Here is a 20,088-nt window from a genome sequence, read left to right on the forward strand (position 1 = left end):
TTATTAACATAAATATTTTTATTCGTAAATTAAAACTAATCTCACTGAAAATTTATTTTTTGAATAAATATTATACATTTAAAAAAAAAAACTATTTAGAATTCTAGTATTTTATTATTATTATTATTATGTTTTTTTTTTCTTTGTGATGTAAACATTTCCTCTCTTTTTAATAACGCATGCCAATTTTCCAATCATATTTTTTATTTAAAAATAAAATTAATTATTATTATTATTTGTTTTTTTTTTGTAACAATTTTGTTGTTAGTGAGTAGAGTGATGGCCATAAATAATAATAATTTCCTTATCTATATGAATTTTCCTTTTTTTTTAAATTAAATTAAATTAAATTGAGATATTAAGTGTGTGTGTGTGTGTGTGGTAACTCTAATATAACCATTTTTTTTTTTTTTTAAAATTATGTAGCATTTTGAAAATATTACGAAAACAAATAAAAAATTTACTTAATTAATTAATTAAAAATCAATCAATCAATCAATCAATATAGATAAGAAATTTTATAAAGCAATACATGGTAAAAAATAAATTTATTAATTCATTTCTTTTTTCTTCAAATAATTCATCATATATATATATATATATATATATAACAAAAAAAAAAAATTTTTTTTTTTTTTTTTTTATATATACATAATATGGATACCAAAAAATATCTCATTTCCTTGATAAGTTATTATTATTATTATTTAATGTTCGATAGTGATTTTTATGATTTTTTCCTTTTGTAAAAGCCAATTAATTATTTTTGATAAACATTCGCATAACTTTGTTTACATTTATTTTAATAAACTAATACAATAAATTAAAAGAAAAGTATTATTATTTTTTTTTTTTTTTATTGAAAGACAAATATTGTAAAATACTAAGCCTTTCTTCTATTTATAAAATATATATATATTTATATATATATATATATATTTATATATATATATATATATATATATATATATATATATATATATATATATATATATATATATATATATGTATGTACCTAATAATAATAATGACTTTATTAAAAAAATATTGTTAAAAACACTTAATATTATTTAATTAAGTTTAAGGGCAAGAACACTTTCTTTCTTTCTTTTAATTAAAATGTAAACATCTAATAAAAAAAAAAAAAATTTTTTTTTAATTTTATGTATAACAAAAAAAAAAAAAAAAATTATTTTCTTAACACTTTTTTATTAAAGGTGCTCGTTAATATGCTAAAACATTTGATGTTATTTCTTTACAATTTTTTTTTATTTTTATATATATATATATATGTATAGTGTTTAGAACTTTTAATTTATGACCAACACTCTTGAAATTTTAAAAAACAAAAGAACCCATTTTATTTTTTTTTGTTTTTTTTTTTTTTAAATTTTGATATAGAAACAGCCCTTTTTTTTTTATTTTATTTTATTATTTTTTTTTTTTAATTAAATTAAATTAAATTTATATTTATTTAACTAGAAAACTATAATCGAAAACATTGCAATGTTTTTTTTTTTTTTAATTAAATTTGCAAAGCTTAGTATTTGGGAATTAATAGAGGTCTTGAAAAAAAAAAAAAAAAAAAGTAGTGGTGGTAATAATAAATTGATGACATTTTCATATGCTTTGCTTTGAAAGAAATTGACATTTGCTCCCCTTATTTTTTTTAAAAAAAAAAAAAAAAGAAAAAAAAAAAGAAAAGAAAAAGAAATGAAAAAAAAAAAAAAAAAAAAAAAAAAAGAAATAAAGAAAAAAAGGTAAAAAAAAAAAAAAAATTTTTTTAATATAATAAAATAAGACTGGATTTTAAGCCATGTTGGATGTAGACTGCTCGGCGGCGTTTGCTGTTTCCGACATGGGAGCTCCGGTCTCTCCTTGCGCTGTAGAATTTTCTGCTTGATTTACAGGTACCGAAGTGGATACTGATGAATCTGCTACGTGCCTTGGCAGTAAAATTGAATTTAATGATGGTTGAATTGTTAACTCTACATAAAAATCAATAAAAATTAACTTTTATAACGTTGATACGCAGCTCTTAATTCTCTTTAAAATATATACTTATTAAATATAGCAGACATTATTTCTAATTAAAAAAATTATTTCAATTTTTACCGTGTTCTGTAAAATTAAATAAAGGTGGAAGTTCTCGACCATTGGGGAGGCGAGTTTGAGTTTCCCTAAGCTCATCAAAGAATGAATGAGCGCAAGCTTGCAATGGATTAAGTCTCAACGATGGAGTGTAATCCAAAAGTAATGAAACAAGTTCAATTGCTTCTTGCGGAGTTCTTGCTCGAAACACCTGAAAGTAATTTTTTTTATATTATTAAGGGGGAAATTTTCAAAAAAAAAAATCTCCAATGTTTACAAAAAAAAAACACTTTTTTTCAAAATATTTTTTATTTAAAAAAAAAAAAAAAAAACTGAACTGTGGTACGGTACAACAAAGCAATTCAAACAAAATGGTTTTATTACCACTGTTATTTTTTAAATTAAATAATTAATGGCTTAAATGTCATATATTAATTCTTTGTTAAATAACAATATATTTATATACATATATGTCATTTTTTTTTAATGGTACTGTTCTATAGAATAAAATATTAAAATATAATAATAGAAAAATTGAAAAAAAAATTATTCTAAAGTAATAACGAATATTTATCTTATTTTTTTTTTGTACTGTCTTTTATCTTACGATTCTGAGAGCTATAAAATAATTAAAGATGCAGATGAATGTATTTTTTCTGTCGTGTGACTTACGTGATATTTACGATATACAAATAAGTAGTAGATATTTATATGGAAATTTAAAATTTCTGAAATTAAAAAGCGCAATTTAAATTATAAAAATTATTGCAATACATTTAATACATAAAAAAATAAAAATTCAAATTTGATAATCAGATTTTAAAAAATAAATCTACTTCATTAGAATTTTTTTTTTTTTTTTTTTTGAAGAATCTTAGTTTTTTTTTTAGCATCAAATGAAAAACTTTCTAAAAAATATTTTAACTCGATTGGAGATTGTCATAGAAAAAAAAAAAAAAAAAAATTTTAGTATTAAAACAACAAATAAAGATATTTGAAAGATTAAATAATGCAATATTGAATGCGACAAAAATTTAGTTTCGACGTTTTTATTAAAGTTATATGTGTCCAGCAAACAAAATTTACACAAAATGTGTAGATTATATAAAATTAAAGTAAGCAAGTTGTCATTTTTTTTTTTTTTTAGTTTTTTTGCACACAAATTGTGTAACAAATAAAAACACACCCCCCCAGACAATAGAGGAAAACTTACTCTAATTTTCTGATGCTGTGTTGAACTTTTAGGAAAAGACATTCTTTCAAGCGCGAACTGCAAGGGAAAATATCCCGAGTCCAGGTCTCGCTCTTTAATTTTTTTTTTTTTTTTTTTTTTTTTTTTTAAAGCTATCAAATAATTATTTTTTATAAACCTTACCCCCGACGCCATTAATGATAATTGATTAAATAGAACTATTAAAATAAAATAAAGGGTTATAATCTTACCTTTAACCACGGATGACATTTTATTTGGGGAAATTTAAACTCTGTGTAGTTAGGATTCATTTCACGAATTTGCTCCCTGGTAGGAGTGCCTAAAACTTTGATAATTTCGACCAATTGGTCCACACCTGAGTCTCCCGGAAATATTGGCTGACCTAACAAAAGTTCAGCCAACACGCATCCAGCACTCCAAACATCTAAAAAAAAAAAAAAAAAAAAAATTTTTAAATAATAATTTTCAATGATTTTTCCCTTAGTAAAAACAAGAAAAAATTAGAAATTAATTTTCATTGCAAAAAACCAACCGATTTTAGTAGTATAATCAATTGCACCGAATATTAATTCAGGAGCTCTATAGTAACGAGAACATATGTACGATACATTTGGTTCTCCTTTAATAAGGTGCTTAGCTGATCCGAAGTCGCAAAGTTTTAAAACGCCGGTATCGGGATCAAGGAGCAAGTTTTGCGGCTTAATATCTCGGTGGCATATTCCCAATGAATGTATGTACGCTAATGACCGAAACAATTGATACATGTATAGCTGAAAACATGTGTAAAATTGTAACAACTATTTTTTTTTTTTTTTTTTTTTTTTTTATAATTACACGTCGTTGAGAACAACCTTTATAAAACTAATAGGTATTGTTTGCTTTGATTTGTTATAATGCCTCGCTACTTTATAAACTGTCTCTGGTATGTATTCCAGAACCAAATTCAAATATACATCATCTTTCCTTTCCCCGCTCGAATAAAAAAAGTATTTGAGTTTAACTATATTACAATGTTCCAATCTTCTCATTATTTGAAGTTCTCGATTCTAGAAAAAAAAAATAATAATAATAATAATAGTAACAAATGTGAAAATAATTTCTAATTTTTAATTTCAAAATGAGATATAAACTTTACGTAACCTTAAAAAAGTCAAAATGAAGTGAAATGATTTTAAATTTGTCAAATACCTTAAACCTTTTATCCTGTAAAACTTTTTTTATAGCTACGAGTTCGCCTGAGTCGCATAGTTTTGCTTGATAAACTACACCAAACGATCCATTTCCAATAACTTTAGTGTCCATATAAGAAATTTCTTGGGGTCCATCAGGACCTTGCCCGGGAGTTGCAACTACTGTTGTTATCTTACTGCCATCTTTGCCTATGTCAAAAATAAATCCACAATTATTTTCTAAAAATACCCCTTTTAAAATTAATTTAAAATAATATTCCATATACACAAAAAAAAAGGAAACGATTGTAATAATAATTATAGAAAAATACTTTTTTGTCCCTTTTAGTAAGAGCACTTAGAACACAGGAAAGAAATTTTTTTATAACGTCAAATCAATTACATACGAAATAAGAAAAAAGGGTAACAAAAATTTAAACAAAAAAGTTAAAACAATAGTGGAAAAAATACATAATAATTTTTTTTAAAGTGGATTTTATCCATTTAAACACCAATACATTATATTCAAATATGAAAAGTGTAAGAAGAAGAATAATAACACAAACAAATAATTAATTGGAGGAATTAATTTAAGAGTATAATTTAATAACTAAAATAAACTTAAAACATTTAACTCGAGTAATTAAAAAATAAAAAAAAATTTTTTTTTTGTTGATATTCTCACGAAAATTTGCATAAAAACATTTTTGTAAACGAGTCTATTTATTATACTGCAATACCTATAAAATGATTTTATAAATAAAAAAATATGTTTTGTAGTAATTATTGATAGGTAGGCCAGCATTATCAAAAAAGTAATTATTTACACTAAATATATCTTTGAAGATATATTTAAATGTTTCATTTTAAATAATTTAAATGAAGATAAATTTTAAATGTTTCATAAATAAAATACTTTATAAATGCGCACACTAATATACTAATGAAACAAGTTACATTATAAAAAAATATAATATAAAAATATAAATGACAATCTGCAACGACACACTTTTCATATAAAAATAATAAATATTTATTTTAATAATTTTTATAAAAATTATTATTATTATTTTCACTTTAAGGAGTAGAAAATGACAACAAATTAAACTTTTCTTTAAAAATATTAGACGAGTATTCAAAAATGTGTGCTTGATAAATTTACAACTGTGTTGGAAATATTTTATAATATAAAGAAAAGGATTAGAAGATTTTTGAACTTGGGAAAAATAAAGAGGTAAAAAATTTAAACATATTTAAAAGTAATAATAATACTAATAATTTTTTTTACCTCTTTAATTAAGTTTTTGTAAATGGATAGGTTCGACCAAGTATTTAAAATTAATTTTGAGCTAGTTTTCTTTTTTAAATAACAATAAGATGTATCCAATAAAAATTTAGAATACTAACCAGCAATAATTATATATTATTTTCTAAGACAGAAATAACTGTCACTCTAAAACAGTTTAAATATCGAAAAAAATTTTTTTTAAATAGTTTTAAATTAAAAATTTTTATTATTATTTACTTAATCGTTTAATCATTTATTTTAAGTGAATAACGTTCAAAAAATAAATTTCTAATCGAATTTTATAATCAGATATTAATTTGAGTAATTTTTTATAAAATAAATTATGTATAATTCTTTTATAATAAAAAATTTAAGAGATAAGAAAAAGCTCAAAATTATTTTAAAGGAAAGAACAGCATGAAAATAGGTATTACAAAAAAAGGTAGCTTTTTGTATAATAAATTTTTTTTTGGAAAAAGCCATGCAGATATGGTAAGAGCAATGGAACAACAGATACTGCACATTTTTATCTATATCATTATTAACTTTACAGTTAATAAAAAAAAAAAAAAAATTATACAGTTTATAATAAATAAAATTTTAAGTGATTTCAAATTTTATACACATTTTTTTTCAGTAGGAAACCTTGCAGTTCAAAATAAACAAGTTACGACTATTACTTATTAACAATTAAATCATTATTTTTTTCATTCGATTCAAATAAAATTTATTTTATATTATTATTTTATTATTTATTTTTAATTAATTATTTTTTTTTTTTTAAAAAGGCAATAGTGTCATTTGAATTCTTCAAAGTCGAAGATAATTTAAAATTCTACACATACTCGCAACAAATTATTATTATTGCTATTATTTTTTTCTTTTTTGAAACTACTTATTTAAATATTTTTTATAATGATTGAAAGTAAAAAATTTACAGCAGTCATATTGTAACTTTAAAAAAAAATTTTTTTTTTTTCAACACCCTAAACTTAAGTAATTGTATTTCTGCTTTGCCTACCATTATTATAATAAGTGCATGGTATATGTAGAACTTCAAAGATATTCAGAACAAAAACATTGCAAAAAAATTGAGCTTGCAAGGATTTCCTACAAGTTTTCAAAAAAAAAAAAAAAAAACTATTCAAATATCGAAATTTTTAATAAAATAAATTCGGTAAGACAAATGTGAAGTATATGTGATATTGTCGGTAGGCCAAAAAAGGGGATTTTTAAAAAGTAAAGTAATGTAAAGTAAAATATAAAAATACGCCGTAAAATCAATTTGCTGAGCTAATTTGGGTTGAATGATGATGTTTTTCGAACGTGTAGTAATAGGGGAGGTAGCAAAAAAAACTTGGTCCAAAGTTGCTATCAATTGAATGACTATTGGCATTGCTTTTTTAATTTTTTTGGCAAAAACATAATTATCCAAGATGTATTATTCGGGGATCTCGTATCTTAAATACATACTTTTCAGAACTTTTCTTGCGGGAATTAAGCTAAATGGCGGCCATTTTGGACATCCGACATAGGCCTACCGACGAACCAAGCTCAATTTTTACTGCACTTACTACTTATTTTCATGCCCCCTAGAGGAGGATTTGGTAGTTGCTTGTTACCCTCTGCAAAGGACGTAGTTCTTGGCCGTCCACTCATTTCTAACGACAGTATGTTCTTTCATAAATGTCCATAAAGTTCATTGAAATATCATACTTCTTGCAAACATCCTTGGCACACGGGTTGAAAATAAGTCCCAAAAAAATCACAATTTTAAATATTTAAAACCCATATATCCTACATTAATAACTTTATATTGAATATGTAAAACACTGTACAATAATTAAATTACGATGTAGAAACTTTAAAGTAAAAAGATATCCATTTTTACATGGTACAAAAACGAGATAATTTTCAGGTCTTTAATAAATTTTTGATGCTTCAGACATTGGCTAACTCGGCAAACATCGTAGCCAATCAAATTTCTTTACGCAAACCCGAAAACACCCGAACATGACGACGTAGATACGTCAGCAACTCTAGCTCTCAATATTTGCTTTTGCGCATGCGTTAATTTTATTGCGCATCAAACGGTATCGCTCTCTAGTGAAATTAAATCAAACTACTTAAAATAAAAAATTAAAGTTTTATTCTAATGGAAAATATGTATGTCTAACTTAGTATAAAAATTAATTTCCTTTAAATTGTAATACTTCAAACAATTTGATAACATGAGAATGATATATTATAATTATTAAGCCATAAATTTAAATAAATGCATATTATTTTTATGAAATATTCAAATAATTTTTTTACATATAATTATTAACAGATAAGGGTAAAAATGATAAAAGTTGACACAGGGAAACAATTTAAATTTTGTAAAATTTGACTGACAGACAAAAAATACATAAAAATTAAGACCCAATTTTCAAATGAGTAATTTATAAAATCCTTTAACTTTGTTCTAGGATTGAATAGAAAAATTAATTCGAATCTATTTTCTACACTTTTGCGTCTACAATAACTTTTTTCTTTTTTCCTTTCTAAACCCTTGTGTCTAAATTTATAATATTAAATTTTATATTACAATTAAAATATTTTAAGATGTATCTCACAAAACGTTTTTCTACCCTAATTTTTTTTTTTAAAAAGAAGTATCAACTAAAGTATAATTAATTAATTAAACTTTGAATTAATTCTATTAAAATAAATTAGTAAATAATTTTAAATTAGTATTTTCAAATTTTCTAAAAAACCTTTTTTAACCCTGACTTTGGCCATTATTTGCATTTTTTATGATGAAAAATAAATCAACTACTATTTACAATAAATTATTTATTTATTAATAAATTTATTAAAAGTTTTCAAACTTTTACGGTTTATTTATTTTTTTAATTTACACGTCGAAATAAAAAATATAAAAACCTGAGCGATTTGAAACTGTCAAAAATAAAAATAAACAAAAATTTTTTTTATTGATATTTTTGCAAATAAAATTAATTCAGTTATTGTAAATATGATAATTGAAAAATCAATAATAGCCAATAAATTTAATACTTTGTTTTTATAAATTTAAAAAAATTAAAATGGTTTCCATAAATTTTAACAAATTACTTCGATTGTATAATTCAATAAAAATGTTTTTTAATAATTTAAATAAAAATTATAAAAATTTTCCAAAGTATAGTACTAACAGTATTAAAAAATATTTCTAATCGAATAATCGATTTGTAAATAATGGGTAGATTTAAATCGAGGACGATTTAATTTCTCCTTCTGCGAACTCGAGATATTCTCCATGCATTCGGTTCTTCATATTTATTATACAAGGGTTCTAATCGTTGATTCTTTTTAAATTTACTCAGCTTAGTCGGGTCTGAAAATTTAAAAAATGCCGGGGCAAATTCAACCAACCATTTAGGATCAATCGTTGTCACTTCCCGCATATATTCCTTCGTGGTTTGAACCAACTCGTGGTAAATAACCCTAAAATATTTTCAAACATTAAACTCGGTTATAAATCTGAGATTTATTATGAAAAGAAATAATGATTTACCATTCCGGTTGTCTGTTAAATAATGCACTGGAAGGATGAATGTAAACAACTTGACTATCGACCAAGGTTCTATAACCTTCCTGTGGATCTTTTTTGGCTGCATTTCTAAAAAAACCTGAACAAACACATTTTTGAACTCTTACGGTATTTTTTCCAGCAGAAACTACATCCAGTTTATGTCTGAAAATAAAAAAAAAAATAAAGTAAACGATTTGTTATTAAAAATTAAAGTTTAAATATTTTTTAAATTAACAATTATTTAGGTAGCTTTCATAATTACCTGTCCATGATACCCAACAATTGCTTTCGCACATCTTGAGCTCTTTTTAACGTTCGAATTTGTACAAAGTTTTCGTAGCACCAAGCATTTGAAAACTTATTGTTTTTCCACGAATTGTAAACAGCCAAAAGAGTTAAATGATCTCCCTCCATTTGGTTAAATTTTGCTTTTTTTTGATCGGCTAATGCTTGTTTATCTTTAGGTCTAAAACAAAATTTCTGTATAACGCTAATTTGCAAATAAATAAATATTTCAATTATTTCAAATTCTTTTTCTACCTGTAAAATACATTTTGAACGCTAAGCATTGAAACGATGGTTAAAATTTCATCCGAACATCCTAAATGAACTGACATAATTAACATTTTAGATAAATTAGGTTCCAACGGGAATTCTGCCATTCTTCTACCCAATCGAGTTAGAAGACCTTCATCATCCAAAGCGCTCAAAGAATGCAATTGTTCGAGAGCCATAATTAAAGACTCTACGGGTGGAGCGTCCATAAAATCGAAATGAAGTAGGTCATTTATACCCATAGTTTTTAACTGTAAAACCTATTAAAATAATTGATGAATTAAATATTTTAATTAAAATAAATTTTTGATGATATCAAATTAAAGAAAATACTTTTTTAAAACTTACGGTTGTGGCGAGATTCGTTCTTTGAATTTCTGGAACAGGAGTGGGAAGCATTTCGTCTCTGTAAGCTCTTTCAACATATAATCTGTAACACTTTCCAGGTCCAGTTCTCCCAGCTCTTCCCGCGCGCTGCTTGGCTTGGGCCTAAATAAAAAATTAACAAAAAAATAAATACAATTCAACACACTGAAACTTATAATTAAAGTAAAATTCAAACCTGAGATATAGGGGTCACTACTAAACTATCCATTCCTGTCTTTGAATTATAAACTTTTTGTTTAACGAATCCAGGGTCGACAACATAATAAATTCCATCAATAGTTAGAGAAGTTTCAGCAATATTCGTAGCAATAACTACTTTACGTGAACCAGGAGGTGCAGGCTCGAAAATTCTGGTTTGCATTTCGCTTGGAAGAGCGGAATACACTGGAAGAATAATGAGCTCGGGCACATCCGGACCCAGCGATTTCATTCTTTCGTATAAAATTTCACAAGCAGTATCGATTTCTTCTTGACCAGTTAAAAAAAGTAAAATATCACCTACAAAATAAATGATTTAAATTTATTAAATTTCATAAAAATGGTATTATTAAAATGAGAATAAAATTTTCCATACCAGGAGGTTCTCGAAGATGAATCTGCATAACAGTAATTAAACTAGCATCCAAGTAATCAGTTTCCGGTTCTTTTGTATACAATACTTCTACCGGAAATGTTCTTCCAGGTATAGTAAAAATAGGAGCCTCGAAAAAATACTGGGAAAATTTAACTGCGTCTAATGTGGCTGAAGTTACAATAAGCTTTAATTCCGGACGTTTTCTCACAGCTTGTTTTAATAAACCGAACAAAACGTCCGTATGAATAGTTCTTTCATGAGCCTCATCTAACATTACGACTGAATAATTTTTCAAGTCCAAATCTACAAGACATTCTCTAAGAAGCATACCGTCCGTCATGTATCTGTTAAAAAATATATATTTAATTAGTAGAATAAAAAAAATTTATAAAAATGTTATTTAAGTAATCAATAAAATTTTTTAATGATTTTACTTAATAACTGTTTCTGGACTGGTACAATCCTCGAAACGAATTGTGTAGCCCACTTCTTGTCCCAAACGGCATCCAAATTCTTCAGCTACACGTTTTGCTACGCTCATAGCTGCAACTCTTCGAGGTTGGGTGCACCCTATTTTACCACGGAACGTAAAACCAGACTCTGCTAAATATTGTGTGATTTGAGTAGTTTTCCCAGAACCCGTTTCTCCAATCACTATTAAAATTTGATTGTCTGTTACAGCCTGAAATGTCAGAGTCATTAAATTTAGGAATTTAAATACTAAAGAAAAAATTTTCTAAATACGATGAGTACAAAGACAAATTACTTTGAAATAATTATTAAAAGTAATATTAACAAATACGAATAATTAAAATTATTAAATAGTAAAAATAAATAATATGCAAAAATCTCAAAAATATAAAACTTTTAAATTACTGGTACCTTAATAAGATCATCTTTAAGTTTAAAAATTGGGAGACTTTCTCTTTGCTCGAGTAATGTCATGTTTGTTTTTTTCCCAAAAGAACTTTTCTTTCCTCCAATGACATGTTTTTTCCACTCTGGTAAATCTTGAGAAATTACTCCAACTCCTCTCATGTTGGCTGTCACTGTTTTGGTATCAGCTAAAACCAAATGTTACAATATTTAAAAATTAGTGAATTCCAGCTTGATATACTTTGCTTCTTTCTAGCAATTCGAGCCTTCTTACCCTCTGGTAATGGATCTATCCAGTTTTTATTTAATGTCTGAGGCATTGAATCCATTTCTTGTTCTCTTTGTAACATTTTTTGTTCCCTTCTTTCTTTTGATAATGCACTTTGCATCATTGCAGCTTGAGCAAGACTACCATCAGGATTTTTAACTATTCTAACAGGACTCAAATCGTGAAGCATTCGACCGTGTCCTTGCAAAAAAGGAGGCTCATCTTCTACCAATTCAATTTCTATATCTTCTTCTTCATCTTCTTCCCTTGGAAGTAAACCTTTAATAGCAAAAAAAAAATTTTATACTTATATATATTATAAAAATATGATATTTTGTGCTTAAAGTCTTAAAACTATTTTAGATACTATTAAAACTTGCCATACAATTTTAATTTTAATTTATAAAAAAAAAGTATTTAAGTAAATTTATTCATAAGTAATTATCAAGAAGTAATAAGTACCGGTTTCCTCATCGAAATCTGGTAATTCACTCCTGTTTATACAGGATGCAGAAATCATTTGCTTTAATTCCCATTTTTCAGGTGAAGATATTCTATGAACTCTTTTTCTACTTTCTCCTTCTTCCTCATCATGATTTCTTTGCAGTTCTAATAAAGATATAGGTCTATCTGGATTTCTGTGAGCAATTTCTTCCTCTTGCTCTCTAAGGCCTTGTGTGATTGGATTTAAATCTTTTCCTGTATCTTGATCAACATCTTTAATCGACAGTGAAACTTTTTGTCCGGTTACTGAAAGAACCTTAACCTGCATAAACAAAAGTCTTATAAGTTTTACAACTAAATTAAAAAATTTTTGTAAAGGAAATTATAGCATTATAGAAAAATACTTTTATGATATACCTTTACTTTTTGACCACGAGATACGACATCAGCAACTGTAGTTATTCTTCCCTCTCTTCTTAACTGAGATATGTGAACTAATCCCTCCCACCTTTTTCTTAAATTTTCTAATTGTACAAAACAGCCAAAAGGAACTATATTAGCTATTTTTCCATTATAAATTTTTCCAACTTCTGGATCACAAGGTAAATCTTTTTCCGGAGTTTTAGATCTACCTCTATGAGTTTGATTTCTAACATTTTCATCTTTAGAGTAAAAATTTCTTTGAAATTTTTTTCTGTCATAACTTGGTGATCTAGACATTTTCCTTCTTTCAAGACTAGATCTTTTTTTTCTATGCAAGCTTCTAGAATGAGATCTGGATCTTCTCCTCTTGTAGTCTTTGTCTTGATGAGAATATCTATCATGTTTTAGTTCTTCATCACTTGTGTACCTTTTTTTTCTGTTTTTACTTTCTCTATTATTTTTTTCAAATTCCTTATTTCTGTCCCTACTACTAAATCTGTTTCTACTTCTGCTTCTACTTCTGTTTCTGTTTCTACTTCTGCTTCTGCTTCTGTTTCTGTTTCTACTTCTGCTTCTGCTTCTACTTTTGTTTCTGTTCCTACTTCTGCTTCTACTTTTGTTTCTGTTCCTACTTCTACTTCTACTTCTGCTCCTGCTTCGACTTCTATTTCTAATTTTAGTTTTTTTATAATTACTTTTGTCATCTTTTGTTGATTCCCTATCTTTTCTTTTATGTTTCCGTTCTGGGCTAAGACTCTTAGCAGGAGAAACATCTTTATTTTCCCTATTGTCACCAAGTTTTGTATTTTCATTTTTAATAAGTTTTTCATCTCTTGATAAATTGTTGATTTCTGCCATCTTAGCAATATTTGATGGCGCCAGAGATTCTAATACAGCCATTGCTTCATTTACATCATTAGATTGATCTTCAGTACTTAGTTCTTTTTTTTTTTTTTTGTTTTTTTTATGATCTATGATATTTTGAGCATCAAAATATGCTTGTACCTTAGGGTCATTTGGCATTGACAAAGCAGGAAACTTTTCTGCCAAAACATCTTTCACTGTTTTTTCCAATTTTGGTTTATCTTTTGGTTGCATGTGTTTGATTAAACGAAGTAAATTTTCTATAAATGAATCAGAAAATTCTGCTCCATTTTTTAAAAGGATTGCTTTGAAACTTTCAAAAGTATTGTTTTTTTCTGACAATGCAATTATAAATTCAGCTACAAAACAGAAATTTATTTAAAACACACTTATTAATTACCTAATATTAAATAAAAATTAATATAATTATATTTAAATATTATTAAGTGTTTTTATTTCTTACCTAAATCCTTATCATTTATACCAAGATGGTTTTCTAATTCTGTGCATATTTTTGAAACTAAAGACAGATGCTCTAATTTTTGAAGTTCATCCATTTCATAAATTATATTTTTAAGCTTGCTTCACAAATTATTTAATTTCGTATTTAAAAATTTTCAATTGTAAGTTCACTATGCTTTGAAACCACAAAAAGTCGTGGCACTAGAATTTTTATTGCAAACTCGAAAACAAATAATACTTTTAAAAATTTGAAATTACAGAAAGCAAAATCATTATAAGATTTTAATATTTAAAAATAATTAAAACATTTACATGAATAAATAAATGATTTTTTTTTTAATTAAGTACAAAGTACGAAAAACTTTTTGCTTTCACATTTCTTTATTAAATGTTAAATAAAATAGAGCTACTAAAAGTTTTTCGATTTTCCTGATAAATTAAAATTTTTTATTGTTTCTATTATCTCCAGCTATTTGCTAAAAAAAAAAAAAAAAAAAAAAAAAAAAACTAATTATTATATTCCTTTTTTTAAATTAAATTTCCTAAACTGTTCATATATACATATTTGAAAATGTGCATATGTACGTAATAAAATTACGAATTACGTACATATAGCTAACTCAACATGAAAATAAAGCGCGAATTTAATAGTAGTAAAATAATAGTAAAAAAATACTGTCTTATTTTCTATCTTTGAATTTATATCTCATCACTAAGTTATTAGGCATTACAAAATAAAATTAAGTTTTTAATTATATATAAATTATAATATGGGAGTTATTTATATAGTATTAAAATTTTAAGTAATTTGTGCTACTTTACATACTGAATTTTTTAAAAATGTAAAATTTCTTAAAATATACTTTTATTTAAAAAAAAATTTTAATTTACTGTACATCACACTCTAATAAATAAATAAAATATTATATTTATGCAGTTACAGTTTTATACAATTATAAATATGTATAATTTATATTGTCTAATTAGAAAATTTTTTGTTTAATTGAAAATTAAATATTCGATATTTTAAACGAAACACAGCACACAATGTTCTTTACTGTATTACTAAAAAAAATTACCCTCTTGGAGGAAGTTTAAAGATGTAGAATAGAAAAATTATAATACTGAAGAAAAATAGCATATCGTTATTCGAATACCATAAATATTTTATAACTTTGATATTAAGTTGATTGCAATTTTTAATTATAAATTATTTAAATAAATATATGTTTAGTTTTACAATATAAATTATTAATTTTTACTATACATACATATTTTGTTCTATACTATAAGGTTTTAATTAAAAGTATAACAATTAACAAAGTTTTGAAAAATTACATAAATTATTTTGATATTTCAACAAAAGAAAAATTTTATACACAAAACCTATGAAAACTTCAAAAGTTAGGGTGTCAATCAACAATTATAATTATACACTTAATAAATCAGTGTTCGAATAAAAACATAAGTTATTATTTAGTTAATATAAACTTGTTTTCTTCATAATCCTAAAAAATTCTTCTTGATTTACTTCACCATCTCCGTCTCTATCAGCTTCGTCAATCATTTCTTGCAATTCTTCATCTGTTAAATTTTCCCCCAGTTCTTTAGCTACTCTTTTAATATTTTTAAAAGATATTTTTCCTGTGTCATCATCATCAAATAATCTAAATGCTTTTAATATTTCCTCTTTAGTATCTTTATCAGCCATTTTAATAGTCATTAAATTTAAAAATTCTTCATAAGACAATTTCCCTGATCCATCTTTATCGACATCAGCAATCATTTTTTTAATTTCTTCTTTTTTAGGCTCAAAACCAAGAGCCCTCATAGCAACCTTAAGTTCTTTTGTATCAATTTTACCAGTGCCTTCTGTATCAAATAAATCAAAAGCATCTTTTATATCAACTTTTTGTTCTTCAGTTAATTCAAATTTTGGTCCTGATGATTTTTTTCTAACAGTGGCTGCAGCTGCTTTGCGAAATCCAGTCGCCTTAATTTAGACAAATAATTTAATTGTATTAAAAGAAAACATTAAAAAAACAATAAAAAGAAATTTATAAAAAGCTTATACTGAAGTAAGTTAGAATGTCTTTTAAGACAATAATAAAAAATATAAATTTATAATTTTACACTTACCATTGTAATTCTCAATGTAATATAATTTGTTTGTAAACAATATGAAAGCTTAATAAATATTCGGTTGATTGTCTTTTGTCGTGGAAATAGATTGAAAAATTCTAAATCGCACTTAAAATCACAGTTTTTTTCTAAGCAGTATTAAGGTAGTAACTTTAAAATTTTGTTTTTACACTTAATCTTTTTAAATGTTATCTTTAACGTCTTACTTATTTTGAAAAAAAAGAAATTTCTTTTTCTTTACACAATTTACAACATATTAAAAACTTATTTTTACTTTTTTCTTTATTTCACTTTCAAAGTTTTACATTTGCTGTTTTAATACCTTTTTTTTTTACCCTATTTAAGATAACGTTTAATTTTTTTATTTTTTATCTTATAACTAATATTTTAAGTTTGCAAATAATTTTTGTTTAAATTTTTCCCCCTAATTTTCTGCCCATACGTTTTAATATAATTAAATTAAATTATTAAAAAGCAGATGGTTAAGTTTTTTCGGTTATGAAATCTTACAGTATTCTTAATAATTGGGAAACAATTTTAGAATCTTTATAATTGTTTATTTTATCAATAAATTTATAATAATTATTGATTAAAATTGAATTTAAATTTTTGTTTATAAACTGTATTGTTATTGCTTATTTATGTGTATAAATTATTAGATAAAGTTTACCACACGGCGCATTTAAAAAGATTAGACAATTTTTATTGTGGTTAAAAATTTTTTTTTTTTTTTTTAAATTTCCTATGACGAAAACAAAACCTCAAATTGAACTTCATTATTGCACGGTTGACCTGTAATTTTAATCAATATTAATATCTTTCTGTATCATTTACATAAAAAAAAAAATTTTCAGGGCTGCATTAATAAAAAATTAAAACTGAGGAGAAAAAAAATTTTAATTCATTAATTTTTTTTTTTTATATAATTAAATTGCTGACGTGACTATTTTTAATAAAAACTTTTTACAATGTTTTATTTTTATACTTTTGTACTTATTCAAATTTCAGGATTGAAAAAAAAACATTTTTTTTTATTATGGTAAGTATTATGATAAAAATTTGAAAGCCCTGCATCGTTGTGGTTTCAACATTTAAATTATTCTATGACATATATAAAATTTCAGCGCGCAAATAGATAGCAACAAGAAACTATGCATCCCGCGTATTATATCGTTTTCGGAATTGTGTTCGTTAAAATTGGTTTTGTGAATGGTGGTTTAATAAATAAAGAATATATTGAACGGGGAGCTGTGATTTCAAATGAAAGGAATGAAGAAGCCACGCCAACATATACAAATAATAAAAAATATTTAATACCTGACGATCGAGAAGCAAACAATTACGATGATGTTGTCATAGAGATACAAAATTTAAGATTTAAAAGAAGTAATTTTTCACTATTAGGTTCTTTGCAAACCGTTCCTAATAAATTATATTCTAAAATATCAGAGTCGTTGAAAAAAAATGTAAATAAAGCAAAAGCATTAGCTGGAATATTACAATCAGCAGCACAAAATAAAAATGACAACGAAACTTGTGAAAATAAAGACAATGATATGACAAATACATGTACTAACATGTCTCCTGAAACAAATACCACTACTACTACTACTACTATCATTAATGTCAATATTGAAGGAAACAATACATTACATGCTGAAAAAAATGATATTGTTCATAATGGGACTGAAATAAATGCTGAAAATAATATTGTGTCTAATTTAAACCACACAATACAAAATAATAACAAAACAGAACTAAATAATGTAAATGGTGGTTTGCCAGTTAATGAAAATCAAACAACACTCATTGACCAGGAAAATTCAGAAAAAAACAAACATGAAGGAAATAGTAACCATACAGTTATGGAAGGACATGAAAACGAATCAATAAATCAAATTAATATTGAAAAAACAAAAGGATCAGAGGAAAAAATTAATGAAAATGAAAAACCTAATGTCGAACAGGAAATTCATTCTGTTAATAATTCAAAAACGGTTGAAATCGATAGTGAACTTACTAGAATTTTGCAACAAAAAGTTTTTTTTAAGGATGGTAATGAAACTCTCGAGTCTTTATTGAAAAAAACAATGGAAGAGGAAATGGAAAAAAGAAATACGACTACATCTTCTCCAAGAACAATACATGAAACCCTAAATTCAATTCCTCCGAGAATTAATAGCGAAACATTTGAAAAAGGAGAACCGGAAATGAGTAATAATGTAACTCATTCGACGGAAAAGAGTTTATTAGAGAAAGAAAATACAGAAAAATACGATTTAGTCGATAAAAATAATTTTGTTAATGATATTAATATAACAACAAACACGAGCTCGTATAAAAATGAAGAAAATAAATCAATCGAAACGTCTACTTTTCCAGGAGATGTGAATAATAATAATAATTTAACCGTTATTAATAACTCAACAATATCAGATAAAATGAAGGATTTATTAAATAAAATTAACGAAACTATCGGTACCACAAACACATTTCCACAAACTCACATTACATTTAAAAATGATGAAGGAGCGACAACAGTTTCAAGTTTTGACAAAAATCCATCACCAAACAAGGAACAAAATGCCGCCATATTTTTGCAAACGGATACGTGGAATTGCACTTATTCAAATTTACATTTAAACATAGAAAATAGATCGTTGGAATGTAACAAAACTTTATGTGTTTTTGAAAACGCCACAACTAATTCTTCTCAATGGTTATGCGGTGATAAAAAATGTATTTTACAAAATTTTGATATTAATAATCAAAAAATTTTTCACAATAATAATAATAATAATAAAATTATTCAATGTTCTTTAGATGGTCGAACATTAATAAAAGCTCCAATGAAGTGCGCAGCAGGTGAACAATTAATTAATTCAAAATGTCGTAAAGTGTATGGCATTTAAAAAAACAAATTTAAATTTTAATAAAAAAATAAATAAATAAATATTAAATAGTTAATTAAGCTATAATACTGATCATTTATACTACTACTACTAATTAATATAAGTAGAATAATAAAATAAAAGTCATATATCATTTCATTAATTTTTTTTTTTTTTTTTTTTACAAAAAATTAACCTAATAATATTTATTTCTATGAAAATTAAAATAATAATAATAATAATAATAATAATAATAATAATAATAATAATAATAATAATTAAAATAAAAAGTCTATAAAGTTTTGAAAAATCGAAATTTAAAAAAAAAAAATTCATATGTTTTGTTTTATTTAATTTTTTTAATAATAATATTAATAAAACTAAATACATTTTTCAATATATATATATATATGTGTATGTATATATATATATGAATAAAGCCACAAAATTATTCTTTTCCTATAAATTGAATTTTTCGAATTATTATTATTAATAATAATTATATATATTAAATTAATCAGCTAAATTTCACACTAAAATTAATCTAAAAAAAAAAAAAAAAAGATAAAAAATTATTTTTTTTACAAATTTACGAATATTATTCAAATTTTACAAAAATATGTTCAAGATAAGATTATATTGATGGGGGGGAGGTGGGAGGGGGGGAAAGTTATGAAAACCAATGAACCGAAACAGAAGATTAAATTCGCTAAAAAAAAAAAATAAACAAAATGTATAACTTTGGTTTACAATAGACTGTTATTTTTTAATAGATTTTCATACAACTATTATACAATTTTTTTTTTTTTTTTTAAATTATTGGTAAAATTAATATTATTAATTGTATTAATTTTTTTTTTTTTT

The 20,088-nt window shown here is 24.5% G+C and overlaps 4 protein-coding genes across 4 annotated transcripts; 1 reads left to right on the forward strand and 3 right to left on the reverse strand.

Moving 5' to 3' along the window:
- Positions 1-1,809: 1,809 nt before the first annotated feature.
- On the reverse strand, positions 1,810-4,756 carry Phum_PHUM299450 (mitogen-activated protein kinase ERK-A, putative; the record flags this gene model as incomplete). The annotated part of the gene is made up of 6 exons (XM_002427112.1): positions 1,810-1,988; positions 2,116-2,302; positions 3,535-3,728; positions 3,837-4,074; positions 4,156-4,350; positions 4,493-4,756. 6 exons carry the CDS (start codon positions 4,754-4,756, stop codon positions 1,810-1,812), a joined length of 1,257 nt encoding a protein of 418 aa, XP_002427157.1.
- A 4,271-nt stretch (positions 4,757-9,027) lies between these two features.
- Positions 9,028-14,286, reverse strand: Phum_PHUM299460 (pre-mRNA-splicing factor ATP-dependent RNA helicase PRP22, putative; the record flags this gene model as incomplete). The annotated part of the gene is made up of 16 exons (XM_002427113.1): positions 9,028-9,250; positions 9,321-9,500; positions 9,601-9,804; positions 9,879-10,144; positions 10,227-10,375; positions 10,424-10,430; positions 10,456-10,778; positions 10,855-11,198; positions 11,289-11,536; positions 11,737-11,918; positions 12,005-12,277; positions 12,461-12,764; positions 12,860-13,275; positions 13,498-13,799; positions 13,893-14,088; positions 14,193-14,286. The coding sequence occupies 16 exons, from the start codon at positions 14,284-14,286 to the stop codon at positions 9,028-9,030; spliced, it is 3,711 nt and encodes a 1,236-aa protein (XP_002427158.1).
- A 1,385-nt stretch (positions 14,287-15,671) lies between these two features.
- On the reverse strand, positions 15,672-16,333 carry Phum_PHUM299470 (Centrin-1, putative; the record flags this gene model as incomplete). Its single annotated transcript, XM_002427114.1, has 2 exons — positions 15,672-16,184; positions 16,331-16,333. 2 exons carry the CDS (start codon positions 16,331-16,333, stop codon positions 15,672-15,674), a joined length of 516 nt encoding a protein of 171 aa, XP_002427159.1.
- Positions 16,334-17,484: 1,151 nt separating this feature from the next.
- Positions 17,485-19,245, forward strand: Phum_PHUM299480 (Ring-infected erythrocyte surface antigen, putative; the record flags this gene model as incomplete). Its single annotated transcript, XM_002427115.1, has 2 exons — positions 17,485-19,000; positions 19,157-19,245. 2 exons carry the CDS (start codon positions 17,485-17,487, stop codon positions 19,243-19,245), a joined length of 1,605 nt encoding a protein of 534 aa, XP_002427160.1.
- Between the last annotated feature and the right edge of the window lie 843 nt (positions 19,246-20,088).

Source organism: Pediculus humanus, genomic scaffold (assembly GCF_000006295.1).
Source record: "Pediculus humanus corporis 1103172107682 genomic scaffold, whole genome shotgun sequence".
Taxonomy (NCBI): domain Eukaryota; kingdom Metazoa; phylum Arthropoda; class Insecta; order Psocodea; family Pediculidae; genus Pediculus; species Pediculus humanus.